General features: G+C 30.3%; 1 protein-coding gene across 2 annotated transcripts in view; it reads left to right on the top strand.

Moving 5' to 3' along the window:
* The window catches only part of LOC145319051 (protein Fe65 homolog), a 113,461-nt gene that overhangs the window by 13,626 nt on the left and 75,077 nt on the right, over positions 1-24,758 (top strand). For both annotated transcript variants that reach the window (XM_080160876.1, XM_080160875.1), the window contains exons 2-4: positions 11,216-11,292; positions 11,591-11,655; positions 18,556-18,616. In XM_080160876.1, coding sequence (XP_080017002.1) covers positions 11,271-11,292; positions 11,591-11,655; positions 18,556-18,616 — 148 coding nt within the window. In that variant the 5' untranslated portion in view covers positions 11,216-11,270. The remainder of the gene's footprint in view (positions 1-11,215; positions 11,293-11,590; positions 11,656-18,555; positions 18,617-24,758) is intronic.

The following is a 24,758-nucleotide window of genomic DNA, read 5'->3' as shown; positions in this document are numbered from 1 at the left end:
TTAACCAACTTTTTGAAGGCACGACCCTAGTCTAGAAATCCTAACTGTGTATAGTAATTAGTAATTAGTTTTCCTGTTTTGGGCCTAGGCATTCTCCCTACTATAAATATGAATATCTCTAGTTAGGATGCTGTGTTCTATCAAGATACGCACCAATCACCTGCCCCAGGACGAGCGGATGCTCTACAAAGGGGTAGTTGCATGAAGTGCATTCAAATTTGAATTTAGGGAACTGCATATTTTTTTTCTGTTCAATAGTTTAAACTACATCTATATGACATATATTTAAAGGAATTTCAATTTTCTACCAAGTAGTTTTAAAATATCAAGACTTGAAGATCATATTTTTTGGACATATGCAACCTATAGGGCTGTCCTGTTTTCACAAACACAGCATGATGACTATTTTAATGGTGCCTATTTTATTGATATTTATTGTAATACAAAATTATGTATGTTAGATAGTATTTTTGTAACTTTTGCTCTCAATCAAACTCTTTAAATGCACTTCATGCAACTATCCCTTTAGCCAATGTCGCGGGTCAATACAGAAACATAGCCAATAACTAAAAAGGGTTTTTATTGGTTCGAGTGAAGTCTTGTTCAATATGCAATTTGTGCTGTGATGATTATTCGCAGTCCTAATAACTTGATATTGTGATACATATGTGGAAGTGATTGGAGGTTGTAGTTAAAACCTTTCCCCTTCATTTTATATTTACCCCTTTTCAAGGTAAATTAGGTTTCATTATCCTAGAAATCTATTTTGGATTTATTAAAGCCCAACTTTAGTTTGTTCTTTTGCCTTTTGCGTTATTGGTAGGATTTTACCAAATATTAAGAGGCATATATAAGGCATTGAAAATATATACGACTTTTTCTAACCAAAACCTTTTTTAATATCTAGAGGTCGAATTTTGTTTAAATTATATGTTTAGAAAATTGGTCTTAACTGAGCATTTCATCGTCCCCCATTAATATATTAAATACTAGCTGCTTCGCCTCTAGCCTCTAAGGGCTTTGCTCCAAGAGGTAATTAAAAAAATAAAAAAATTAAGTACTACTGGTGCTGCCAGTAGTTTTATGTGAACAAATTTCCCCATGAACAAAAAAAATTGTGGGGGGGGGGGAATTTTTGTTTTTGGGGGGTTGGGAGTGTCCCAACCCCCAAGAAAATAGCTTAAAACCACCACAGGACCAATAGGTATATACCCTAGAAGAATAGAATCCGATCGGTTCAGTGGTTACCGAGATCTTAAGGGACGGACGGACGGACGGACAGACATCATTCTACTTTGTATTATAGATAAAAGTAGAAGTTAATTGAAATAGAATATTTAGAATGTATAAACTTTATAATTTCTTTTTAAATAACTAGCGGCTTCGCCCCTAGCCTCTAGGGGCTTTGCCCCAAGAGGTATAATTACATCTTCTATTACTTACCCAGCAGAACGGATTGCAAATTTTCGCACCTACCCAGCAGGAAAACATTTTCTCGTTTAAATAACGAATTCGCAAAATTCGTAATTCGTAAAAAAATAGTCTAATGTGTTCTCAAGAAAATTACTACTGGTGCTGCTCATAGTCTAATTTGTTCTCAAGAAAAAAATTTTTTGAGGGGGGGTAAATTTTCATTTTTGGGGGGGTTGGGGGTGTCTCACCCCCCAAGAAAATAGCTTAAAACCACCACAGGACCGATAGGTATAATATACCCTGAAGAGTAGAATCCAATCGGTTCAGTGGTTACCGAGATCTTAAGCTTCAGACGGACGGACAGACAGACATCAAGCTACTTTGTATAATAGATAATGATTTCAAGTCAGTCTTCTGCAGATATAGTTAGGTACATGAAACATTAAATTTTAAATGCTCACCACGACTGCCTTTAGTAGCTTTATTTTTTTCTTACCCTGTAAAATTATTGTGCCTTATGAATTTTAAGTTATCTATGCCAAATCTTTTTAATTTATTTTTAAAAACCACTTTGACCAACGCTTTTTTTTCTTGAAAACTTCGGTATTTTGAACCTTTGCCTATGTGTTATTTATATTATAATTCTATTGTCTACTGAATATAAGAAAACACCCAGCGATTTACCAAAATTAGTTCACCAGTTTATGCATATTATGATGATATCCTATCATACCCTAAGTAGTAAGGTTTTTTTTTGTCTGTAGCTTAAAAATTCTATAACTAATGAACTGATTGTGTTTTCCATTTTAGGTCTTAGGATGGTTTTAGGCTAATTTGCATTTTAGATTTAAGTTTTGCATTGGTTTTAGGCCATTTTTCTACTCTTCCCTTCTAGACGCTAGAGGCGAAACCACTAGTATATGATATCTAAGTGGTAAATATATGGCAATTAGTCTAAATAGTAATTATACTTTTTTTTGTCAAGGACAATCACCCATATTAATGTGGAAATGAAAAAAATACAGAAAGTGATTTAATGTATAGCATTACTATATTAATTTTACTCTGTTTCATAATCATGTACAACACGCTTGCAGCAGCTCTGACATTGACTTTTATTTATATAAAACATTCAACTATTGGTTATTTTTAAAATTTTGAAAATGATAAGATTTGTCCTTTTCTTATTAGTTTTAATACTTTTTTATTATAACTAGCGGTTAAGCCCCTAGAATTTAGGGTCTCTATATTCGAAAGGACAAGAAGGCCTTCTAAGGGCTAGAAAAATAACATAAAGCCATTCCAAGACTTAAGTCTGAAAATAGCCTGAAACCAACTCACATTACCTATGTGAAGCTTACGTAATAAAGAGATTATTTAGCTAATAAGATTTTTAGCTTTAGAAAAAAACCTTACTATTTTATAGAATAGGATATCATACAATAACTCATTAACCTACAATTCATGTTAGTTTGAACTATAAATAGCATTTGATAGAAAAGGAATCTAGCGAGTTTTTGCTCTTTGAAGAGTGGAAAAAGATATAATTCTTCTTATCCGACGTACGAAGCAAAGATTACCTTTATTGAATTTTGTTAGAATTTGCATATGAAAACTATTTTCTTCCTGCTAATAAAGGGTTGCCGTGTTTTAACAGGTTTCTTTTTTTAAAAAGTAAGTAAAAACGTTTCTATTATTTTCTCGTATTCATTCGAATCCGGTGGATAGGAACCGGTTCTCATCTATACGAAAAAAACTATGTCTATCATCGTATTATATCCTGCTTTCTACGAATATAAAAATGTACAATCATAAGATTAAAACGGCACCTCGGGGCTAAAAAACTGGTTTTAATCTTACAATTGTACATTCTATATCCGCGGAAAGCGGTTTATAATATGATGAAAGAAATAACTATTATTAAAATATCATTCTAAAATATTTGTTTTAAAAAATCATTAAAACGGCATTGGTTTAAACACTATTTTAAGATTTAAAAGTTAACTTTTATTGTTTAATTGATCAGGTTTCAGGCAATTTTCTGGGAGGGTTTGACCACCTCTAAAAGAGAAATAGGTCTTGAAGCAATAGTATACCCCTTTGTATACTAGTTTTAGGTCTTAGAGGCAAAGGGTGGAGCCTACAGTTTTTAGTATAGAAGTATGTGTCTAGCATCTTGGCATTAATCTATCTTGTATGGTTTCTATACATGAAGTTTAAACAAATCTTTTCTTAATTTATATATTTGGATGAGTTCTTTGTTTAGAACTAGCGGCAGCGCCGCTAGCATATAGGGGCACAGTATTGGAAAGAATATAAAAGTATCGCAACCTAAAACTTAAATATCATGGAACAAACCCCTGAACCTATGTAAAGCTTCCCTAAAATGGAGATCTCAATCGGATCAGTATTTGTCGAAATTTTAAGCTACAAGCAAAAAATAAATATATTTTGTTTTGTTTTTATCTTTATAGTTCATACGTATCTTCAGGACCCTACCCTTTTTTCACCATTACTTACATTCCGCCAAAAAAACTTGGAAATGTTTTGTTTTGTAAAATATTGTTGACGATTTATTTTTATTTCAAAACTATTTACAACATTTCTCTTTCTATTGAAATGTCCTTAACATATTATTTTTAAAAATATATAATTATCATGTATTTTTTTTCTTCATAAAATTGTATTTTTTATCTACGTAAGTAAATATTTATTAAGAAGCGCGATAGTTGTCTATTATATATGTCACTTAACAAGAACTCTGATTTTTAATTCTCTATGTCTGTTGAGGACAAAAATTGCTGAGGTAAAACAAGAACTATTTTAAATATTGTATCAACAGATTTATTAACAATGCCTGTCAATTATTGTACTTACTGCATTTTGCTTTAGTTCAGTCTTTATTGTTGCGCTATTTATGGATACATGTTCTTGTTTTATTTATTATCAATGTTTACATCCAGGGATCTAAAGGGATCAGACAATGGCCGATAAATTAATGTACAACCCCAATTAAGATACTCAAAATTAGCCCTTCTCAAGATAACGATTATTTGTTGAACTCAACTTTATAAAGCAACCAATCAAAATTTTTCCAGTGTTCAAAGTTTTCAAGCCAACGAATAAGAAAATTTTGCTATAAAACTTTGGGGACTAGTGTAATAAACAGCACAATGTCCCTTTCCTCCCTGGGTTACATCCCACTATTTATTTGTACTTTTGTGTTGTTTTCGATTATAAACAAGGATTACAGAGTTAGGTAGAAAGTGTTAAGAGATAAATTGTCTCTTGCAGGAATGGGGAAGATATGTCTCAAAATATATCAAAGAAGGGGGAGGGGGGATTTGTCTGTGGTAGAATCTGTCCAGAAAAATCTTCAAACTTTAGAAATATGGATAAGAAGTTTTGTGCTTTAACTCTTAATTATTCAGCCTTTTTTAGTCTTTCCTTATTTTCGTAGAATGTTAAAATGCTTCTTCTTAAGAGACAGCTGTACTAAGTCTATGTGAATAAAGGATTATTTCATCCTTTTAAAACCCTATGTTTTCTATGTCTATTTGATAAGAACAAATGGCGGGAAAATTGTTTAATTAAAGATGTAAATATCTATTAACTTTTTGTTTGTAAGTTAATCAGAGTGGTGAATATATGAATTATTAAGTACAATATTATAGCTTTGAAAGGTATCATATAATAAATACCAAGTCCATATATATATTAGTAACATTAACTACACACACAAATATGAGCTAAATCCTACATAAATCCAACAGGTATAATCAAATATGTCAGGGTAGACAACTTTTTCATGTTGTTTATATCAGAGTAGCCAACTTTTTTATAATAAAGATATTTTTTTAAGGAATTGTAAACTATGTGAGAGATTTTTTAAAATTCAAAGATCTTTTAGGACAAAACAATGTAACGTAAATTGATGTACAATTCCAGTAATAGATCCAAAATTCAGGCAATGAATAAGTTTATAAAACTTTGGGTATTAATATAATTTACATTTCTATATCCCCTCCCTTCTCTGAAATTTCTTAAATTAGAAATTTATTGCTACTTATGTACATAATTGTCCTGTTCTTGATAACTTTATTTGCATCCACCGCTCTAGTCTCTCATATTCTTCTTTGATGTTAAAATGATGTCAAACCAATATTAACTTAATTATAGCCAACATCATGGTCTAATATCACTTCTGCAAAAAGGTTTTTTTTCATATTGTCAAAAATCTTCACTACCGCATATTTTTACTTTAGCATAAACTGCTCCTTTCCTTTTTTTAATGATCAAACACAGCCTTCATTTTTTTTAATTTAAAATTTTGCAAAAACATTTTCAAGTTATTTTTGGTAAGTTTTGATTCACCTAAATTGATCCATAACAGTAGTACAAGTCCAATATGCCATCAACCTATCAGATCTTTAAATGAAAGTCAGAAATTTTTTCAATAAGAAGCATAGAATATTATCTATAACATTTCTAATTGAATCATCATTAATCTATCAATAAGAAATTTAAAAAGGATGTATTTTTCAAGCAGAATTCTCCCACAGATGGATGGGCGTAACACTAAGTAGGGTAGATGGAAAACCCCTTAGGCTAGGGCTAGTAGAAATATATATATTCAATGTTCTTCTGTTGTTTTTAGTAAAGATATATCAATTTCAAAGTAATATCAGGTTTTGATATAAAATTGCATATGCCATTCTACAAAACAAGTAAAACATCGTTCTCAGAAAAAAAATTGATATTGATTCATCCTAATGCTAATAAATCATGTGTTATGCTTTGTTTTGGTCGATATGATGAAAGTAAGGAGTAATCTTTTAAAAGTCAAAATTTTCAAATAAAGGATTAAGTAAGAGCAAAGAACATGCAAAGCAAATTTTAGAACCGCTTCTCTATCTCAAAAAATATGAAAAACTTTTTTTCAATATGACAAGCTTCATATAACAACTGTTGCATAAAATATTGATAGCATAGGTACTCAAAAACAGGAACTTGTTCTTCAACTTTATTCATATCGAGTTTCTTCCATTTTATCGTTAAAGGGGTAGTCTCACGAAATGCATTTGAACTTAATTTAGTGAACCGCATATTTTTTGCTAGTTAATGGGTTAGATTATATTTATATGGCATATATTTGAAAGAATTTCAATTTTCTACCACGTAGTTTTGAAAATATCAAGACTTGAAAATCGTCTTTTTGTGATATATGCAATTTAAAAAAACGATTTTCAAGTCTTGATATTTTATAAACTACGTGGTTGAAAATTGAATTTCTTTCAATTATATGCCATATAAAGGCAGTTTAACCAATTAACCAGGAAAAAATATGCGGTTCACTAAATTAAGTTCAAATGCATTTCGTGAAACTACCCCTTTAATGATTCAATTTAAAAAAGCTCTAAATTAATAATGCCATCCAAAATTGTTTTTATAAAAATTGAATTTGAAATGCATGCTAATATTTGTTTAGAAAGACAATTGAAATCATTTGAACTACCTTTTTTTGTATACCAGCGGCAACGCCTCTAGGAAACTCTAGGGACATTTCAGGGTATGGGGGAGGTCGACCTTTCACTTTAAAGGGGGGGGGGGGGCGAAAGTGAACTTTTTGAAACCAAAACTAAAAGTCAAAGGAACTCAACTAAAAAAAAGAGTTACAGGTCTGACATTTTGCATGGCAGTTGCTTTATAGGGGTACAATATGGAACTGTGAAGAAACGGCGGCGCAACCGCCGAAAACCGCCGAGAAAAGGCAACAAAAATTACGGCGGTTTTCGGCGGTTGCGCCGCCGTTTCTTTACAGTTCCATATTGTACCCCTATAAAGGAACTGCCATGCAAAATCTAAGACCTGTAACCCTTTTTTTAGTTGAGTTCCTTTGTTGACTCTTAGTTTTGGTTTCAAAAAGTGTCACTTTCGCCCCCCCCCCCCTTTCAGTTTAAAAAGGAAAAGTAATAAAATGTAGTTTTTTTTTAGGGGGGAAGGTATCATTTATTCTAGGAACGAATTGTCTTGAGATAGTGGAGATACCCTCCATTAAAATAGTTATAAACCTTCCCTGGACCTATAAAAAGCTTTGCTACAGACAAAAAAAATCTTATTACTTTGTATAATAGGGGTTTTTGCTTCGCTACGTTAGTTTTTTTAACTTTTTTTTTCTAAATATGGAAATGCTACTTCCTTGCGTGTTAGCTCTCTATAATTTTTATATATCTGATTATTATATGTACAAATACTAAAAACAAGGGAATAAAGAATTAGAAATGAAATATTACTTTTTAATCACACTATTGGCCTTGCCACTAGCATACAGGGCTTGGGAAGAAAAAAAATTAAAAACACTAAAATAGTAAATATATCATATTCTCAGCTATACTGAAAAACCACGTTTTGCATCTTTTAATTTTTCATTTTAAAATCCACGGAAAACTGTCTATTATACGATGCAACAAATAACTATTTTAGATTTTTCATTGGGTTACTATTTCTAGTATACAAAAGGACTGTTTTCTCTTTTTCATTTGAAATAGGCCTCCATGAAAACTAATCTTATTAGTTGTTTAATTAATTGTTAAAAAAATAATTGTAATACTTATTCCGTACTTTTGTATAGTTTTTATTTCCTTATTAAGTCTTGCAAGTTTTTTACATTAAATAATTAGAATTTCTTTTATGTTTTATTATTATTTCAAGTCATTCATTTTTAATAGTTTAGCTATTCTATAACAATGGTTTGTTAGTTCTTCTGTATGACATTTAGCTAACCAATAGAAAACAACAAAATATGTTTCTTATGTCATTAATTTTATATATTTTTTTTCTGTGCTAATTGTGAAAATAATTGTCCATGTTTATTGGAAAATAAAAAAATACTTTTTATGTTTCCAAATAAATTGGTCAAACTAAAACAAAAAACAATAAATTTTTACTCATCTTAATAAATCTTGAACATTTTAGCCCTTAGATGAATACTGGCTAGTTTGCTATAATCAACTAAAATGTTATGCAAATAAAAGTTCGAGGGGGGGGGGGGGAGGGGTAATTTGATGTTGAGGGCTTTGAGTAGGAGGGGGAGTAAATAAAAGTTAGGCTCAAGTTCAAACCACAAGTCCGCCTTGGCTTGTTTGCTTTCACGGAGTATGGTAATCATTCAGATAAAAAAGATATTATTAAAGCTAGATTTTTTCTAATTGGGCACTTACTTTTTTATTACTAGAGATTTTTCAAACTATTTAAAGATATGGGCATTTCCTTTTGTTTTTTTAAAAGACATGATCTTATTTAATAAAACAATCGTAAAAATTTTAGAGCTTTATGGACTTTTTTAAATATAGCTTTTAAATAATCACTGATTTAAGAAAAAAATAGATGTGTCCCTTTAAGAGACCTTAATGGAAACACGAAATTCACGCACATTTTTTTCAAGGTCTCAACATCTTTAGCAAAGTGGATTATATTTTTGAAAATTTTTTTTTTTTAAATAAAAAAATGTTTTATTTTTAATTTTTGTATCCCTGTATTCCTTAGAATGTTTGTTTATCTCGACAATATACACACGGACATACAAACCATCTCTGACCATTTTTAAACAATTCACAAGGATTACAAGGATTAAATTAGTACATCCAGGCTGAAAATTAATAGGTACAAACTAGCAGTGTTCATACTTTTTGGTTATTTTTGTACACCAATTTACTGTTCATTGTCTTATCCTTTAAGTAAAAAATCTTTTTGGATGGCCCATTCCGGATAAAAACCAGTAAAAACCATACTAAAACATATTTCCGTGTCCGCAGACAAGTGTCTATTATACCATACGAAAAATAGTATCCAGTATTTTGTACTTATTTTCTTTTGATGCAACAATAATGTTGATATAAAAGACGAAATTATTATTTTACTTTGTTGTCCAAATTGACCAAAGCATAATGCATATTGTTTCTGTGATTCCGCAAATAATCATGCATTAAAAGAAGCATTTTATTACAATTTGTCTAGGAGTAAGAGATTTTATGTCAAAATTTACTTTTTTATAAAAAAAAATGTTTTGTAGAATCTTGTCGCATATTTTGTAAATTTAAAAGACAAATTTCTTATACTGTTGGGCAATACGTTACAGCAACCGATGGTGGTAAATAGACAACATGACTTAAATTTCACTAGTTCTAAATAAATCTTCTAAAGGTATTTATTTAGTCTTTTTGTATTTTACTGACTAAGCTTCTAAATATATGAATTTCAAAGCAATGTTAAAAGTATTTCTTTCCTTCTTATAGGAGTTGCTTTTATTTCCAATATGGTTCCTGAAACCAAACGCATACATGTCCAAATAATGAGTAGATTCCAGTAATAACTTACCCCCCTCAAAGTTTATCCAACATTTTTTATGTTGATGGATTTCACCTACATTAGGAGAACACCAGTGCACATATGCTGAATTAGAAAGAAACCTTTGTTGTTCTCTTGACATATCAGTACAAAGTTTGTTCGGAAGCATGTGTCCATGCGTTTGTGCTATAGAGGAATAATAGCAAGTGAGGAATGATAAGGAAGTGTTATTGTGGGTGTAAATACGATGGCAAAGAGAGAAGACAGGCAAACTGGTTGATATGCTTGACTTTAAAAGTAGCTTTGCTACTGAAAAATTCTAGGAATTATGATGTATGATTTTATATTTGAAAAAAATACCATCCAGTCATTAATATATATATTGTATAAATATTAAGTGCTCAATAAAATTTAGAAGATTTTCTGAAAACACTTCTAAAATGTTTTAAGAGAGGAAGAAAGCTATTTTGAATGCATTTGCTTTTCTTCAAGGACGGGGCTAAACTTATTTTACACTTTTTAATCAAATGTTAATTTTCTTTTTAAGCTCTTTTGATGACAAAAGGAACATTTTTTACCAAACAGTTTAAAAAAATGTATTTGAATATGAAAGTAAGGATAGAAACCATTTTATAAGAAAATATTTGTGGTAACGCGACTTAAGGGTGAATCTTCATATTTTCACAGTAGCTTTTCTCCATTTCTAGCCTCTGCGGGGCAATCACATAATCCAATAAAACGTAACCTAACCTAAAATAATCTATTAAAAGCCATTTTAGATATACGACGAATCGCCTCTTAAGAGGCGTTACCACGAAGGGACTATATCCAAAAAAAATATTTGAATATAAAAGTATGGATAGAAGCCATTTTATAAGAAAATATTTTAGTGTCTACTCTTCCACAGTTTTATAATAGATAAATATGTAATTCAAGAATATTATGTATCATTTTTCCCATAAAAACACATTTGGTATATATATCTTTGAATGTGAGTTTTATTGAACTTGTTTTTTTTCATACATTTTACCTTTCTATTTTGTAACCATACATATGCAAAATTTATGATTTATGATCCTCTGAAACAGTTTATGTTATTATGTTATGACGTAATGAGTCTTTCTTAGCTTAAAATTTAAAACTATTCTTTAAATGTTTCCATACAACCTTCCAACACTTATGTGCAGGGCTCGGCAGCCGCCTGTAAGCCTCAGGGAAATCAAGCTCTAACCATTTTAAAAATCAGCTGGAAGACTAACGTGACCTAAATATGGCAATCTTTCTTTTAAACTTTCAAAGCATCCAAATAGGTTAAAATTTGAGGCTTAGTCGCGGCTGACGCTCGGCTTTCAAGCCCTGCTTTTGTGTTTACTTATAATTAAATAAGTCACACTGTGAAATTTAGCTTTTAAATGTTGGATAAAACTTCATTTTAACAACAGTATTTTTGTTTCAGGATCTTTGCAGCACGGGTTTGCAGCAGGCGGTGCTTGAGCTTGGTTTCATGAGGGATGGCAACAAGTCCTTCTCCAGGTTACAAGCATTTTAATTAAGTATCATGATCTGTTTTTATCTGTCCCGAAGGATCTCGCTAACCGCAGAACCGATATGATTCATTTTTAACTGTAGCTTCTCATAGGGGTGGGTACAACTACCCTCCCAAAATTAATTTACCCTAAATAGAAAAAACAACGCCTTTCCAAATTTTCCTTTACTTTTTAAAAAAACAAGTTTGCAAGTGGGGAGGGGTGTAGACTCCCCCCCCCCCCCCATAAGTGTGCACAGCTTTTGAGATGCTGACTGGCCTTGTTTTAAGCTATTTCATTTTTAGAGCATGACTACTCACTGTTCCTCTCTGGCAGCGGTCATCTTAGTTTTGAAAACCCAAACTACCAGGAAATTACATGATTCTGATTCTCGTGTTAAAACCAAGGTGGGAAAGGGGCCTTTGGTAATAAATTACATGTCTAAATCTCGCGTTAAAACAAGAGCCGGAAGGAATATTGGACTGAAAATTACACTTATAAATAAAGCTTTAGTATCATATTTTCCTTTTTGTTGGTTCAAAACTTTGAGTACCTTTATTCAATGGTGTTGGGTTGGTTCCAAATTGGTAGCGTCAATCTTTTTTAAATTTTAGCCAATGATTTATGCCACTAAAAGGGAAATTTTTTATCATCATTTTGGATGGACATTGATTTATCAATGTCTTATTCATTAAAATCCATGGTTTTAAAGCGTAAAAATTTGAAACAAAAGTTGTGAATAGTCCTTTCGTAACATCGCCCCATAAGGGGCGATTCGTCGTGTTTTTAAAATGGCTTTTTATAGGTTATTTTTAGGTTAGGTTAGGTTATATTTGGTTAGGTGATTGCCCCACAGGGTTAGGTAATTAGCCCCGCAGGGATAGAGCCCCCCGAAGGGGCTAGAAACAGGAGAAAAGCTACTATGAAAAATACGAAGAATCGCCCCATAAGGTGCGATGTTACGAAAGGGACTATACCCCAAAAGTTTTCTAGATATATTTTGAAGACTTACCATCGGCCTTTTTTTATTGGTTGGCGGTAAACTTTTGTGTAGAATTATTGTGGTCAACTTTATTACAACGTTCCACCTAATTATATTTCTATTCTTGTTACGTATTATTTATAATATTTTTCAATTTCTTTCGGACAATGATTCCAAAAAAATATAAAATTGATAGAGTTTTAATAAGTAATGGTACTTTCTTTCCTGAAATTAAACTTTTAGACTGCTGACTTTTTTTTTTTTTTTTTTGAATAAAAGTAGTTATAAAATCCCACTAGGGATATTACTCCCCCCCCCCCCTTGCCATCCTTGTACTGGTAATATTTTGATCACACTTATTTGAATGACTGCGGGTAGCTATTTTAACATACCCTACGGGGCTATCTTGAAGAAAAAAAATAACCAATTCGAATTTATTTAGATTATTAAAAAAGTGAGTTAAGGGAGTGGGGAAGACATATTGGCTCTCCATTGCCGATTGTATGGATATTGCTAAGTAGTCTAGAAACAAAATAGATCCTTGATGGGCTTCCAACAGAAATTTTATTCTTTTATTCGATAGGATTCATTTTTTAGAAGAAGCACTAATACTTAATTTCTTAAAACTCCTCTTAAAAACGGCTTAAGAAGCTCTGTAAATAAACTTTATTAGACTGAAAGTACATGGTGCATGTAAATGCGCGGCAATTTTTTCTTAAATTTGTATGCCCGATATTGCTGCGTTACTTATTTATTTTAAAAATGACATTTGTTTATAAACATTTCAGCTTAAAGAAAAAGTAACTCAATGTAACAAGAGTATGGAATATTGGTTTATGGGCCTGCAAATATTTGAGATGTATTTGATTTTTTTATATTTACATAAACCTGTTTGAGAGGCTATACAAAGTGTTAGATATATGATACTTTCCTATAGGCGTCAGGTACTGCGATTATGAGAAATAAATATTTCACATTAGCTAAAGTTTTTTTTCTTTCAGATACAAGCTCTTAAAAATAACACTTTTATTCTAAACTAGCAGATGTACCACCAGTAGGGACTCTGTCTATAAAGGGATAAGAAGGGGACATAAAAATTTTCTAAACCATCCCAAGGCTTATATCACAGACGATTTTCAAGTCTTAATATTTTCATAACTACGTGGTAGAAAATTGAAATTCTTTCAAATATATGCCATATAAATATAGTTAAACCCATTAACTAGCAAAAAATATGCGGTTCACTAAATTAAGTATAAATGCATTTCGTGAAGCTACCCCTTTAAGATATATAGTATTAAACCACCCCGTTACCTGTATGAAGTTTCCATTATAGAAGGAACTCAATCGATCTGTAGTTATTAAAATCTTAAGCTTCAGGTAAGAAACCCCTACTTCTTTTTTTAATAGGATAGAAAAAATACTTCTTCATTAAAAACGTGTCATTGAACATCTTGCAAACTACTAATTGTTTTTATTTTTATTTTGTATATATAAACTTTTTTTTGTTGGAGGTTGTTCTAATTGTTGATTGAATTATTATTCATTTTGTTATGTTAATTATATTTCCTTATGTATACATTTATTATAGTTATTTGAGAAATAAGAACTTTAAATGATCTGCAATATTAATTATTGATTATTTTTTAGTTTAAGCATTTAAGAAAAGTTCTTGTCAAAGTTTAAGAACAGCATTGTGATTATATGCCATCTTATAACATCTTTATGATTTATTTAAATTACATAATATTCTTAGAAATTCAAATAAAGGCACAACTATTGTATTATCTATGGTTTAAAATAAAAATATTTTTAATTAAAATAAAACATATTCTCTTTCAAACAAAATTGTATTCTTAATAGAGTCAATTTAAGCCCACTGCATCTTGAAGGACTCTGTTCAATGTAAAAATAATATGTTTCTACAAAACAGTCAAATTATCAAAGCTATGTTGTAGTTCAATGGATAAATGTTGAATATTGTAGAGAATTAAGGTTAGGTTATAGAGGAACTTAGGAACACAAATTAATCAAGAAAAAGGAAATTTGAGGCAGATTGAAATTCATATTGATAACATTTAATTCTAAGAACTTTTCTTAGAATAATTATCAATTATCTAAATTTTTGTGACATCAGACACTTTAAGCATTAGATTTATTCATAAAATTTTGGTTTTATGGAAAAAATTATATAATAGTTATTTCTCGCATCGTATTATAAACGGCTTTCCGCGGATATAGAAAGTACAATTATGAGATTAAAACTAGTTTTTTTAGCCCTGAGGTGCAGGAGGCACCGGCTAAAAAAACTGGTTTTAATCTTATGATTGTACATTTCTATATTCGTAGAAAGCTGGATATAATACGATGCTAGACATAGTTTTTTCTTATGGATGAGAACCGGTTCCTATCCACCGGATTCGAATGAATACGAGAAAATTTGTTTCTCGCATGAACTGAACATGCCAATTTCCGCTTATGTATAGAACATTGATATTTGTATAATATACTTGTTATAGAGATAATAATTTATTTTTTTGTTTTTGTGTGGAAAATAAACAGATATCATATGGATAAAGTTGTATAATAACTTTTATGCTGAATTGTATTAGGTAACTTTTTGTTTAATGAAACCAAATTATAAATAATACCAACCACTACAGTAAATTACTTAATGTCTTAAATGGACTCCCAGCTGGTAGTTCAGATGAGGAAATATTAAGCTTCACTAAACATTCACCTTTGCAGAAAATTAAAAGCAAACAAGTTATTTTTACTTCATAGAGCATATAAGGCAATATAAAGTCTTATTAGGTCTAGCACAAAAAAAATAGATTAAAGCTTCTCTTTAATGGTTAAATTCATTTAAGTATTGCTTTAAAATCTTCATAATCAAATGAAAATATAAACTTTTTTTCTTACAAAAGAATCTTTTTACTTTTCATTAATTATTTGAATATATATTTCAACTTTTAGCGAAACTGAGAGAAAGATCTCTATGCTGAAATGGAAAAATTAATAATTCAAAACACATTCCTTATTATTGTATTATAGTTCTCTAGTCTGACGTTTATTGAAATATTGCGTTGGAGTTGTTCTCCAGGCTTTTATAATACAGTATTGATTATTTATATCCATTCATTTTATTTGCTATTCAAACTTATGTTTGAATAAACTAAGAATAAACCAATTATATAAAAATACCTTGACATGCTTTTCATTTTTGTATTTTTTCATCAAGTTTTTCAAAATTTATGTTTTTTTATTGGACCAGGAACAGGGTTTTAGTCATTTTTTTTTGGAAAGTTGGGTCAAAACCCTTAAATCCTGTAATAATTTTCTTTCTAATTTTTCTCCTGCACAAAAAAGTTTATTCTTGTTTTAGAATTGTAAGCATAACCAATATTAATATTAATGTACCCATAATTATTTAATCAATAATAGTGTTTCAATTCCCTAGGCTCAATTTTCTCATATGTTTTCCTAATCTTTTATCCATTCTAGATTATGACAGGCATTCAGTTATCAGTCTACACAAACTCTTTTACCACAATGAATAAATATAATAACTATGCCTAGAAAAGTAAATATAATATTCATAAGGAAAATTCATCATTTTAAACAATTTTATATTTCATAGACATTAATTTATTGAATAATTATATTAATGTTAAACAACAAATGGAAAAATGACAAAGGTTTTTGAATAATTAATACATGAATACATCAGTAATTAATAGTTTGATTTTATGATTGTCTAATGTGTAAAATCAAAAGAAATAAGTAACATAAAAAAAACAATAGGATTTCTGCCTAGTTTTCCTAATTAAAAGATTTGATCCAAATTAAGATATTGAAATGTTGATAGTTGATAGGAGTGCACCATGTGTCAAGCTTGTTCCAACACTAGGTGCATCTCATAAAATGCCTTTTTTATAAATTCCACGAAAACTTTTGGCCTACCAAAAAAGTGTCAGGGTTTCTAACCACTTTATCATATAAAGTAGGAGATATGCCTTACTCCTAATTAAGGCCTAATTAATTACCTACACAGATAAGACTTTCTGAACCAAGACACACAATCAAAGAGTTATTGTTTAATTTTTAATGGCAATTGGCAAAATACATTTGATGTTTTAACAAAAGGGGATGTTGTTTATGCTGATATGGAATATTATAGCCAAATTACTTATTCCATAATTTCCTAAGTCTCTAAATAATATTCATTATGAACTATTTTTAAGTCTAACCAATTTATCTAACCTGGCAAGCTTAACTAGTAACTAGTATAGGGGTAATGCATCAAGTTTGGAGGATAGTAATACAGATTGCCAAGATTTAATTTACCCTATTACTTATCTGGATACTTTAAATAGTCAACAACAGTAGGTATAAACCATTGATGAGGGGTTGAAAGGGAAAGGGCATTAAATATTTTTATCTTATTTTGGACGGTTAAGTAGTTAAGTTTGTACTGAACTTTCTTAGATATTTGGGATTAAATTAGCCAAATCTTAATAAGGCCTAATCATTTATTCAATAAATAAATGCTGCTGGTGAAGTGATTTTGAAGCAACTGACACAGCTTCAGGCCGCCTGCTGTCAATAAAATATTTTCTCCAATTGTTGTTCTCAATCAACCTCCCACCCTGTGTTGAAAGTTATTACTTATTATTGTGATGTTATTCAATTTAAAATGGCTATTGGTTAAGATCTAAGTCCAGATTGCACTGTGGTGTTGTTTATATATACATGGTTTACCACTTTCTGAGAACTTTAAGCTGAATTAATGAACATTTGAAATCAATTAGTTTAATTTGATGAAATCTTAGCAACCTGATGCTGTTAAGTGAAACATTATACTCTATGTGCCAATATGGTTCTAATACATTTAAATCCCTAAAGTGAAGCACAAGTTTTGTAAGATTATGCTAATGGAATGTGAATGTAATACAAATATTGAAAATTCACCTATTCTCTAAATGAATTGATTATATGAACACCTTAGGTGCGTGCAGAGATTATAGTGCCTAATAACAGGAATTGACATGACTGTTTCACGCTCTCTGAAAATATTTCAGAAAATTTATAAAGTATTAAGTAATAGGTGTGTACTGTGTATGTCTATTAAGTTCTCGTAAATCATGTAATCTTTGTTTCATCATTTTTGGGAATTTTTTAAATGTGTTTTTTTAATGTTATTTGGGCTTTAAGTTATAGGTGAAGCTTATATAATTTTGAAAATATTAAATTAGTAATAGAAAACTTAACTAGCCATACTCCAAGAATCTGAATCAAACGTATTTCCCTGTGAGAAATATAAAAGTTTTTGCATGCAATTTCATTTGAAATCAACGCCATTTTGTAAAATGGAGTCCTGCAATTCTGCAAAATATCCATGAATATTGAATTATGTTGGATGCTTTTCTTACCTTTCCATGGGAGTAATAATTTGGATTTGTATTCTAGAAATTTTTTCGTACTAAGAAGGGGAAGTTTTACCACTTGCGGAAACAGTGAATATAGACTTTATCTTTAGTCTGAGAGGATAGGTTATTAGGGATAAATCATTCTTATATGATAAATTTTCCCAAGTTTTAAGATTTTTGGATAAACCTCCAATTTCATGAGCTGCAGGCCTCCAGGTGGTATCTGGACAGGTAAAAATAAAAATTAAATTTTTGTTGAAGAGTTAGAGGTCAACTTATAAAAGAAAATATGCATCTTTTATCTTTAAATGGGTATGTAAATATCATTCAAAAATATGCATATTTTGTTTTATAAGTTGACCTCTAACTCTTAAAAAAAATTTATTTTTCATTTTTGCCTGTCTGGAGACCTCCTGGAGGCCTGCAGCCCTTGAACCGGAAAGACTGCAGCACCTGAACCTAAATTTTGATGAGACAATAATTTTGAAAATACCAATATCAAATATTATTTTACATGTATTTTATAAGCATGATTTATACCTAGTTTAGAATTTTTTCAAAATGATAAAAAAATTAAACAGTATGTTAAGGTGCCAAATCTATCTATGTAAATAAATAATAATTAGATGAACTTTGTAAAACTACAAAATATAATATTTATTCTCAAAGTAAGAATTTTCTGGTAAAATCTAGTAGTGTAATAATTATGAATTCCTTGGCTTTAAGTATATCTAAGATTTATTGCAATGTTGAAAATATACCTCTATCACCACCTTACACAGACTTTTTTTGATACAGGAAAAAATTATTTTAAAATTGATCAAAATATTAGAAGAAACATGTAATTTTGTTTGCACAGTTGGAGCCGATTGCTCGGCTGGATTCAGCTCTCATGGAGGATCATATAAACTCTAACATAGGTAATATTTCATTATTTTTCTTTAGTTTTTTGTAAAAGCTGCGCTTCTATTAAACTATTTGTCATTTTTATGTTGTTAAACTATAACTGTTTCCGTAGAAAGCTCAGAAAAATAGGAAACCTAACAATAATTTTTAAGCTAAATATTTGAGTAAACTAATACAGTAATATAAAAATAAATTTAAAGATTATCCCATCTACAAGCAAAGCATGTACGAGACAATTATAAAGAGTGGTTTTATAATTAACTCAATTTACTTATATAAAGTCTTAGTGTCGAAGCTACTGCATTAAATGTATTTGTCTGTCGGTCCGTCATTCCGTCTGTAACGCCTTGAGGGAAATGTGATTTTTTCTATTGTAATTCAAGATATACAGCTGATTTTTTGTTAAGAAATCCCTTTAAAATAAAGTTTCCTGTCATTAATTTACTATGTTCGTCAGTCAGTCGGCCATAGTTCGAATTCAAATATCTTTTAATGCATACTGAATATTTTCACTTTTTACTTTTTATATGGATATTGTCATACTTGTTTTATTACTAATGAGATTTTTAAATAAACATTGAAGATGTTTATTTTTTGTAAAGACAAATTGTGAGTAAGATAAAAATATGCCAAGAATAGTGACAAACAAAGTCAACTGATAAAGTTATCTTCCTTGGAAATCCCCAGAGTGAGATAGAAAGAGAGAGGGCAGGAGGGGGCAGTGTCATACAACATTGCAAAATATTGCTAATATTTGGGAAATATCTTATATTCCTTAATTGTCCTATTTTTTTATCCCCCTCACATGTAATAAGTTTATGTAGCACAGCTACTACTTAAGTAGGGTATGTTATTACGTCTTCTATCTATCTATTATAAAAGAGAAGTAAATCCCATTCCCCCTGGAAATTTCACTGTAAAACATCATGTGAGTTGTACATTAGATACTCTTTAAATCGCAGCCGAAAATTTACTTTTACCCAAGTGTTACAGATTTACTGACGAACAGTTTAAAGAGTAGCTTTGCTACTTAAAAACCTTCTGACATACAAAAGGAAAATTCTAAGTACTACTAAAGTTCTATCAATAGTTAATGAACATAACACATAATATACTTGAATTCTGGGAAGGGGGGTAGGGGGTGGAAGGTCCCCATATTTGATATCGCAAATATTTTGCGAATAATGTGTGTTATGTGAACAATAAAATGTGCCATAATTTCCGCCAAAGAATTTTATTTAGCCAAAAGTTACAGAAAAAGAAATCAAGGAAGTGTTTAGCATTGGCCATAAATTCACGTGCATCTCCAATGATGATACACAAAATTATCCCTTCTGTAGATTAAAATTTGTAGTTAAAACGTTTTAGCACTCAACTTAATGAACTAACCAATCAAAATTTCATAGGTTCCCCAAGTTTTTAAGCTAACGAATTAGAAAACGTTATTATAAAACTTTAGGGACTTGTGTAATAAACAGCCTAATATCCCCTTTTCCTCCCTGGGAAATGGTAGTTTTAGATTTTATGATTATTTGCGGTGCTAGCTATATATTCTAATGTGGAAATGATGTGACATTGAACAATAAACCTGTATATTTACAGTTTAGAAGCTTGTACACTCTATTATTATTATTATACACAAGGATGACGATAATCAAAGTAAATTAGAACCCTTAGCATTGGCGAAAATTTGCTGCCGACTTTAACACTAAAATAATGGGAATGGATTAACCTATAAAAGGTGCAATAACACATTGCTAGCTGTCGGAATGTTGGTTGCTTCAACTCTCTATCCATCCATTCTTTGTCATACCTACAGATCATAAAAGGTTTACCTCTTTGTTGTATTATTAGGAGAAGAGGAAATGCCCCAGCAAAATTACAAACGCAAAAGGGTTTTGTTCGTGTAAGTAATATAAATTAAGTTATTGAGAAGCTTTGCAACAGAAAATATACTGAGGCAATATGCAATTTATTAAGTTAACCAATGCCATGTTGTAGGATATAAAAGTGGTTAGGATTGCCAATAATAATGTTTTTTTTTTCTGGTTAGATGAATACAAAAAGGTTGACAAATACTACTAAACTGATAAATGTTAAACGTAAACTAGATTAAAGTTCAATTTTAAGACAGTTAAAAGCATAGAATCAATCAGAATAGGTAAACAAAAAGGGGTAAAATTAAATATGGAGAAGGGTTACTTGTTTATGTTGTAGCTTCACTACTTATTAACTTGGAGTTTAATGTCTAAAGGATGAAGTAAACACAAGAAATGTAAAATGATGTATTATTGGATGCTGTACAAGATTTCTTTGTACTCTGATAAAGTGATGCTCGCAGTAGGCTAAACTAACGATACCCCCCATTAACCACATCCCCTACCCTCCTTCTTGATGAACGAATTGACCAATAAATAAGGTCCATATTAGCATGCTAAATTAACAAAAAAATTCCCCTGTAACATACATCGACGTATATCCTATATCAATTAAAATGTATTAAATTCAGTTATAGAAATGTCAAAAATATATTTTTTTTTTTCATTATTTCTCCTAAAATATTTCCTCTTTTTCCTGTTTATTTAGAGTATGCAAACAAGCAAAAACAATCTGGAGATGTCAAACATAAAAGATTGATTAACATTGTTATTGGCTGCTATATAAAATGTAAAGTAGCAATAAAAAGTAAAAACTATAAGACTCGCCGCGTAATGCTTTTTAAAAAAATCCTTCATCAAATACCTAGTTCATTAATAATAAACAGTTTTTAAATTTCTAAATTCGCCAATAAGCAAGAGATACTTACTTTAACGTTGACTTAGAGATGGAAGGATAGACAGAGTAATTCCGTATGCACAGTTGTCTTAACCATGACACTTTGGTTAAGTGTGACTTCCGAATTTGCGGGAAGTTCTAGAGATCTTAGTTTGACGGACAAAAACCCCCAATACCAGGAACCATCAAGTTTCAACAGCAGGTTTGAGTATAGATTTATTGATACAAACTATTTCAAAGTCCTGAAATTACAAAATCAATTAATACAAAATTCCAGTTTTTATAACCACGTAATATTATTTGCTTTTTTAAAAATCTTTTTTTCTACGGTTAAGATCTTTGGGTACTTTGGCTTTAAAGGAAAATTATTTGGTTTAATAAATCATTGTTAAATGCAAAAATAAAGGCACATAAAATTTACTAAAACATAATAATTGAATCATAATAAAGTTTCATGTTTAGCTGGCTAAAGCCTTTTAAACTTAATAAATTCGTCCTATACGCCATGCAATGTAAATAAAATAAACTAAATCTACCTGAAGTTCTTATGGTTTAAAGCCCCTGGTATACTAGGGTTGATCACGCACTATGAGACCAATGATAGGCCCAACTTTATTCTCCGAAATCTTCATCCACTCACATATCATTCAAAAGTAAAGAACGTGGACACATCAAAACATAAACAACATTCATGCCGCATCTCTTTGGAAAGGAAAGTCAAACAAAGACGACATTTGCGCTTAATTTGAATTTTGAATAAGGAATTAATTTCGATCTTGATAAACACAAAGCTTCCTCGAAAAGAGGTTAAGACAACAGTACAGTGTTAAATATATACAGTGTGGACTTTAAAAATATAAATTTTAGGGTTTGTAGGCTTATAAAGCTCAAAAGAAAAAGAAAACCTCATTCTTTGTACATTTACATAATGCCTTTTTTCCGCCTAATTTTTTACAGGATGTATAATGTGTGTTAGAAGCTTTCTAATGCAAAAAATAATAACATGATGACATTTTTCTTCGATGTCTTTTTTGGATATTTAAATTAAATTTAAAGAATTTTTTGTGGCCTAAAATCTCTGTTTGTTGGATTAAGTTGTTAATTTTGGGATGAAATATTTGAAGTACAAAGTTTTGTCTTTTATAAAAGTACTTTTTTATGGACATACTGTACATTCTTGATGTTGGTTTAATAATGTAAGCAATAAAGTCTTCGCTTTCTCGCCTATTCTTGTAAAGTTAGGATTTCTAAAAATATAAAGTTAATTTTAGACTTATTAGTCAAGCACTTTAAAGTCATACAAACATGTATAAATTTTAAATGTGCTGTAAGATAATCAACTTGTAATTTGACTGCACATAATTCACTGTTCTGTTTTATCTAAAATAAAAATTGCTTGCTATTGCTGCGATTCTCATGGACATAATTGTATATGTTTAAAATTAGTCTTTCAAAGTCCTGGCTATCATTGGGCTTATATAACATAAAGTTTAGTAATAATGCGGCTAAATTTATTCCACAATGGCACATACACTATATGTACATAGACGTGTACAGGGAGGGTCTGGGGGAAAATACCCCCGTTTATTTTTTTCAAGGTTGGTAAAACTATCCCCCCCCATAGAAAAATTTCTCAGGAGGGTAAGTCTTCCAGGTCCCAATAATGTAAATCGCTAGAGGAGGGGTACGACCCCTCCCGGTTTTATTTTCTTCTGAGGGATGAGGATTTTTCTAATCTTTTCAAACCTCCCCCACCCCCCCCCCCCCAGTCAAAATCGTGTACAATTACATACCCTTGTTTATGTAAATACACTAAGACAAGAATTCAAGGCATTATTATGTAAACTGAATAATAATTACATTTAGGTTCATTATCTTAATCTCTTGTATTCATGGATATACAATTACTTTGATATTGCACTAGATTTTTGATTACTCTAATAAAATGATACCTCCAGCTGGCCTATTAAACGATACCTCCCTATATTAGCAACTTAAATTGAAAAACTTACCCTGTTACAATATCCACGTACTATATATCCATTCTGAGAGTAGACCTAACTATATTAGATAGGGTTTGAAGAACACCTGCCATACTTATGCAGGATTAGATAATAATAAGAAAATTCATTAAACATTGTTGTCTTATATTTGATGATATTTGGCTTAATATTTAGAAAGTAACCATTATTTTAAATTAATATGAAGGTTTATTGTACTGATATGCCTTTTAACTAAAGCTTTTCCTATGACCGTTTCTTTCCATTAGAGGCTAGGTGAGAAGCAATTATTTTTTTGTAATTTCTAGCAATTCATAAAACTATTTTTACATAATAAAAACAAGAATAGAACGTTAAAGAGAATTATTTTGGAATTCTGCCTTTAGTACCTTGTAAGTTAAGTATTTTGATGGTGGGGTTTTTATTAGACTTTTGATTAATTAATCTGTCATTAATTGGATAAATTATATAATTATAAAGCCTATAATAATTCTAGTATACCAGAAACCCTTTATATTTTTATTCAAAGTATAAACATATACTTCAAGATGAGACAGAATGTTCATCCGTACTGCCCTTACATACTTATTTACACACAACCACACACACTCACACACACAAACTAAGAGAAATATGAGTCATAGGTCTGTATTCTCTCTTTCTAAGAATGGTTCCTCCCCTCCAATATCTCTCTCTAGTACAGAATGTTTTTCTCAAAATAAAAATGAAAACTTCTAAATAATGTTTTTAAAATTGTCCAAAAAAGCTTTCTAAATATATAACAACAAGTTCCAAAGCTTCTTGAGGTTATTTTACTTTATGCCTGTTCAAAAATTCTGTATAAATGTCTCTCATAAATATTAGGAAATATTCTAGCTATCTTCTATAGCACATTAGTATTCTTGTTCATTATTCAAGATTCAACCATTTTGTACGGAAGATTTATCTTTAAAATGACATGTCTTACTTTACAAAATGAAAATCATCACATGATCTATACGCTGAGAAAAAAAGGTTTAATGGGACAATCGTTGCTTAATTTTTGTTTGCTAAAACTTTGTAAAAATGTACAAAACTATATTAATATTTGTTTTTGTGATCATTTCTGTCTATTGTGCCCTTAACGGAAAGTTCTTATCGTTTAATAGACATGTTAGACTTGCCCTATCTATTTAAACCTAAACATTTCTGTATCAATTAGGTACAATTTGAAACACAATTTTTAAAAAAAATTTGTATAATGTTATCTTACTATTCAATTGATTTTTGGATCGATGGATCCCAGGACTGTTATATTCAAGTCCTAAAATGTCCAAATGAGCATCCTGTACTCAAGTAACTTTGCGATACATTTTTTTTATATTCATCAAAAGGCCTTTTG

Source organism: Acartia tonsa, chromosome 5, assembly GCF_053477335.1.
Source record: "Acartia tonsa isolate MP-2025a chromosome 5, ASM5347733v1, whole genome shotgun sequence".
In the NCBI taxonomy this organism is placed as follows: domain Eukaryota; kingdom Metazoa; phylum Arthropoda; class Copepoda; order Calanoida; family Acartiidae; genus Acartia; species Acartia tonsa.
This window is presented reverse-complemented; position numbering and strand designations above follow the sequence as displayed.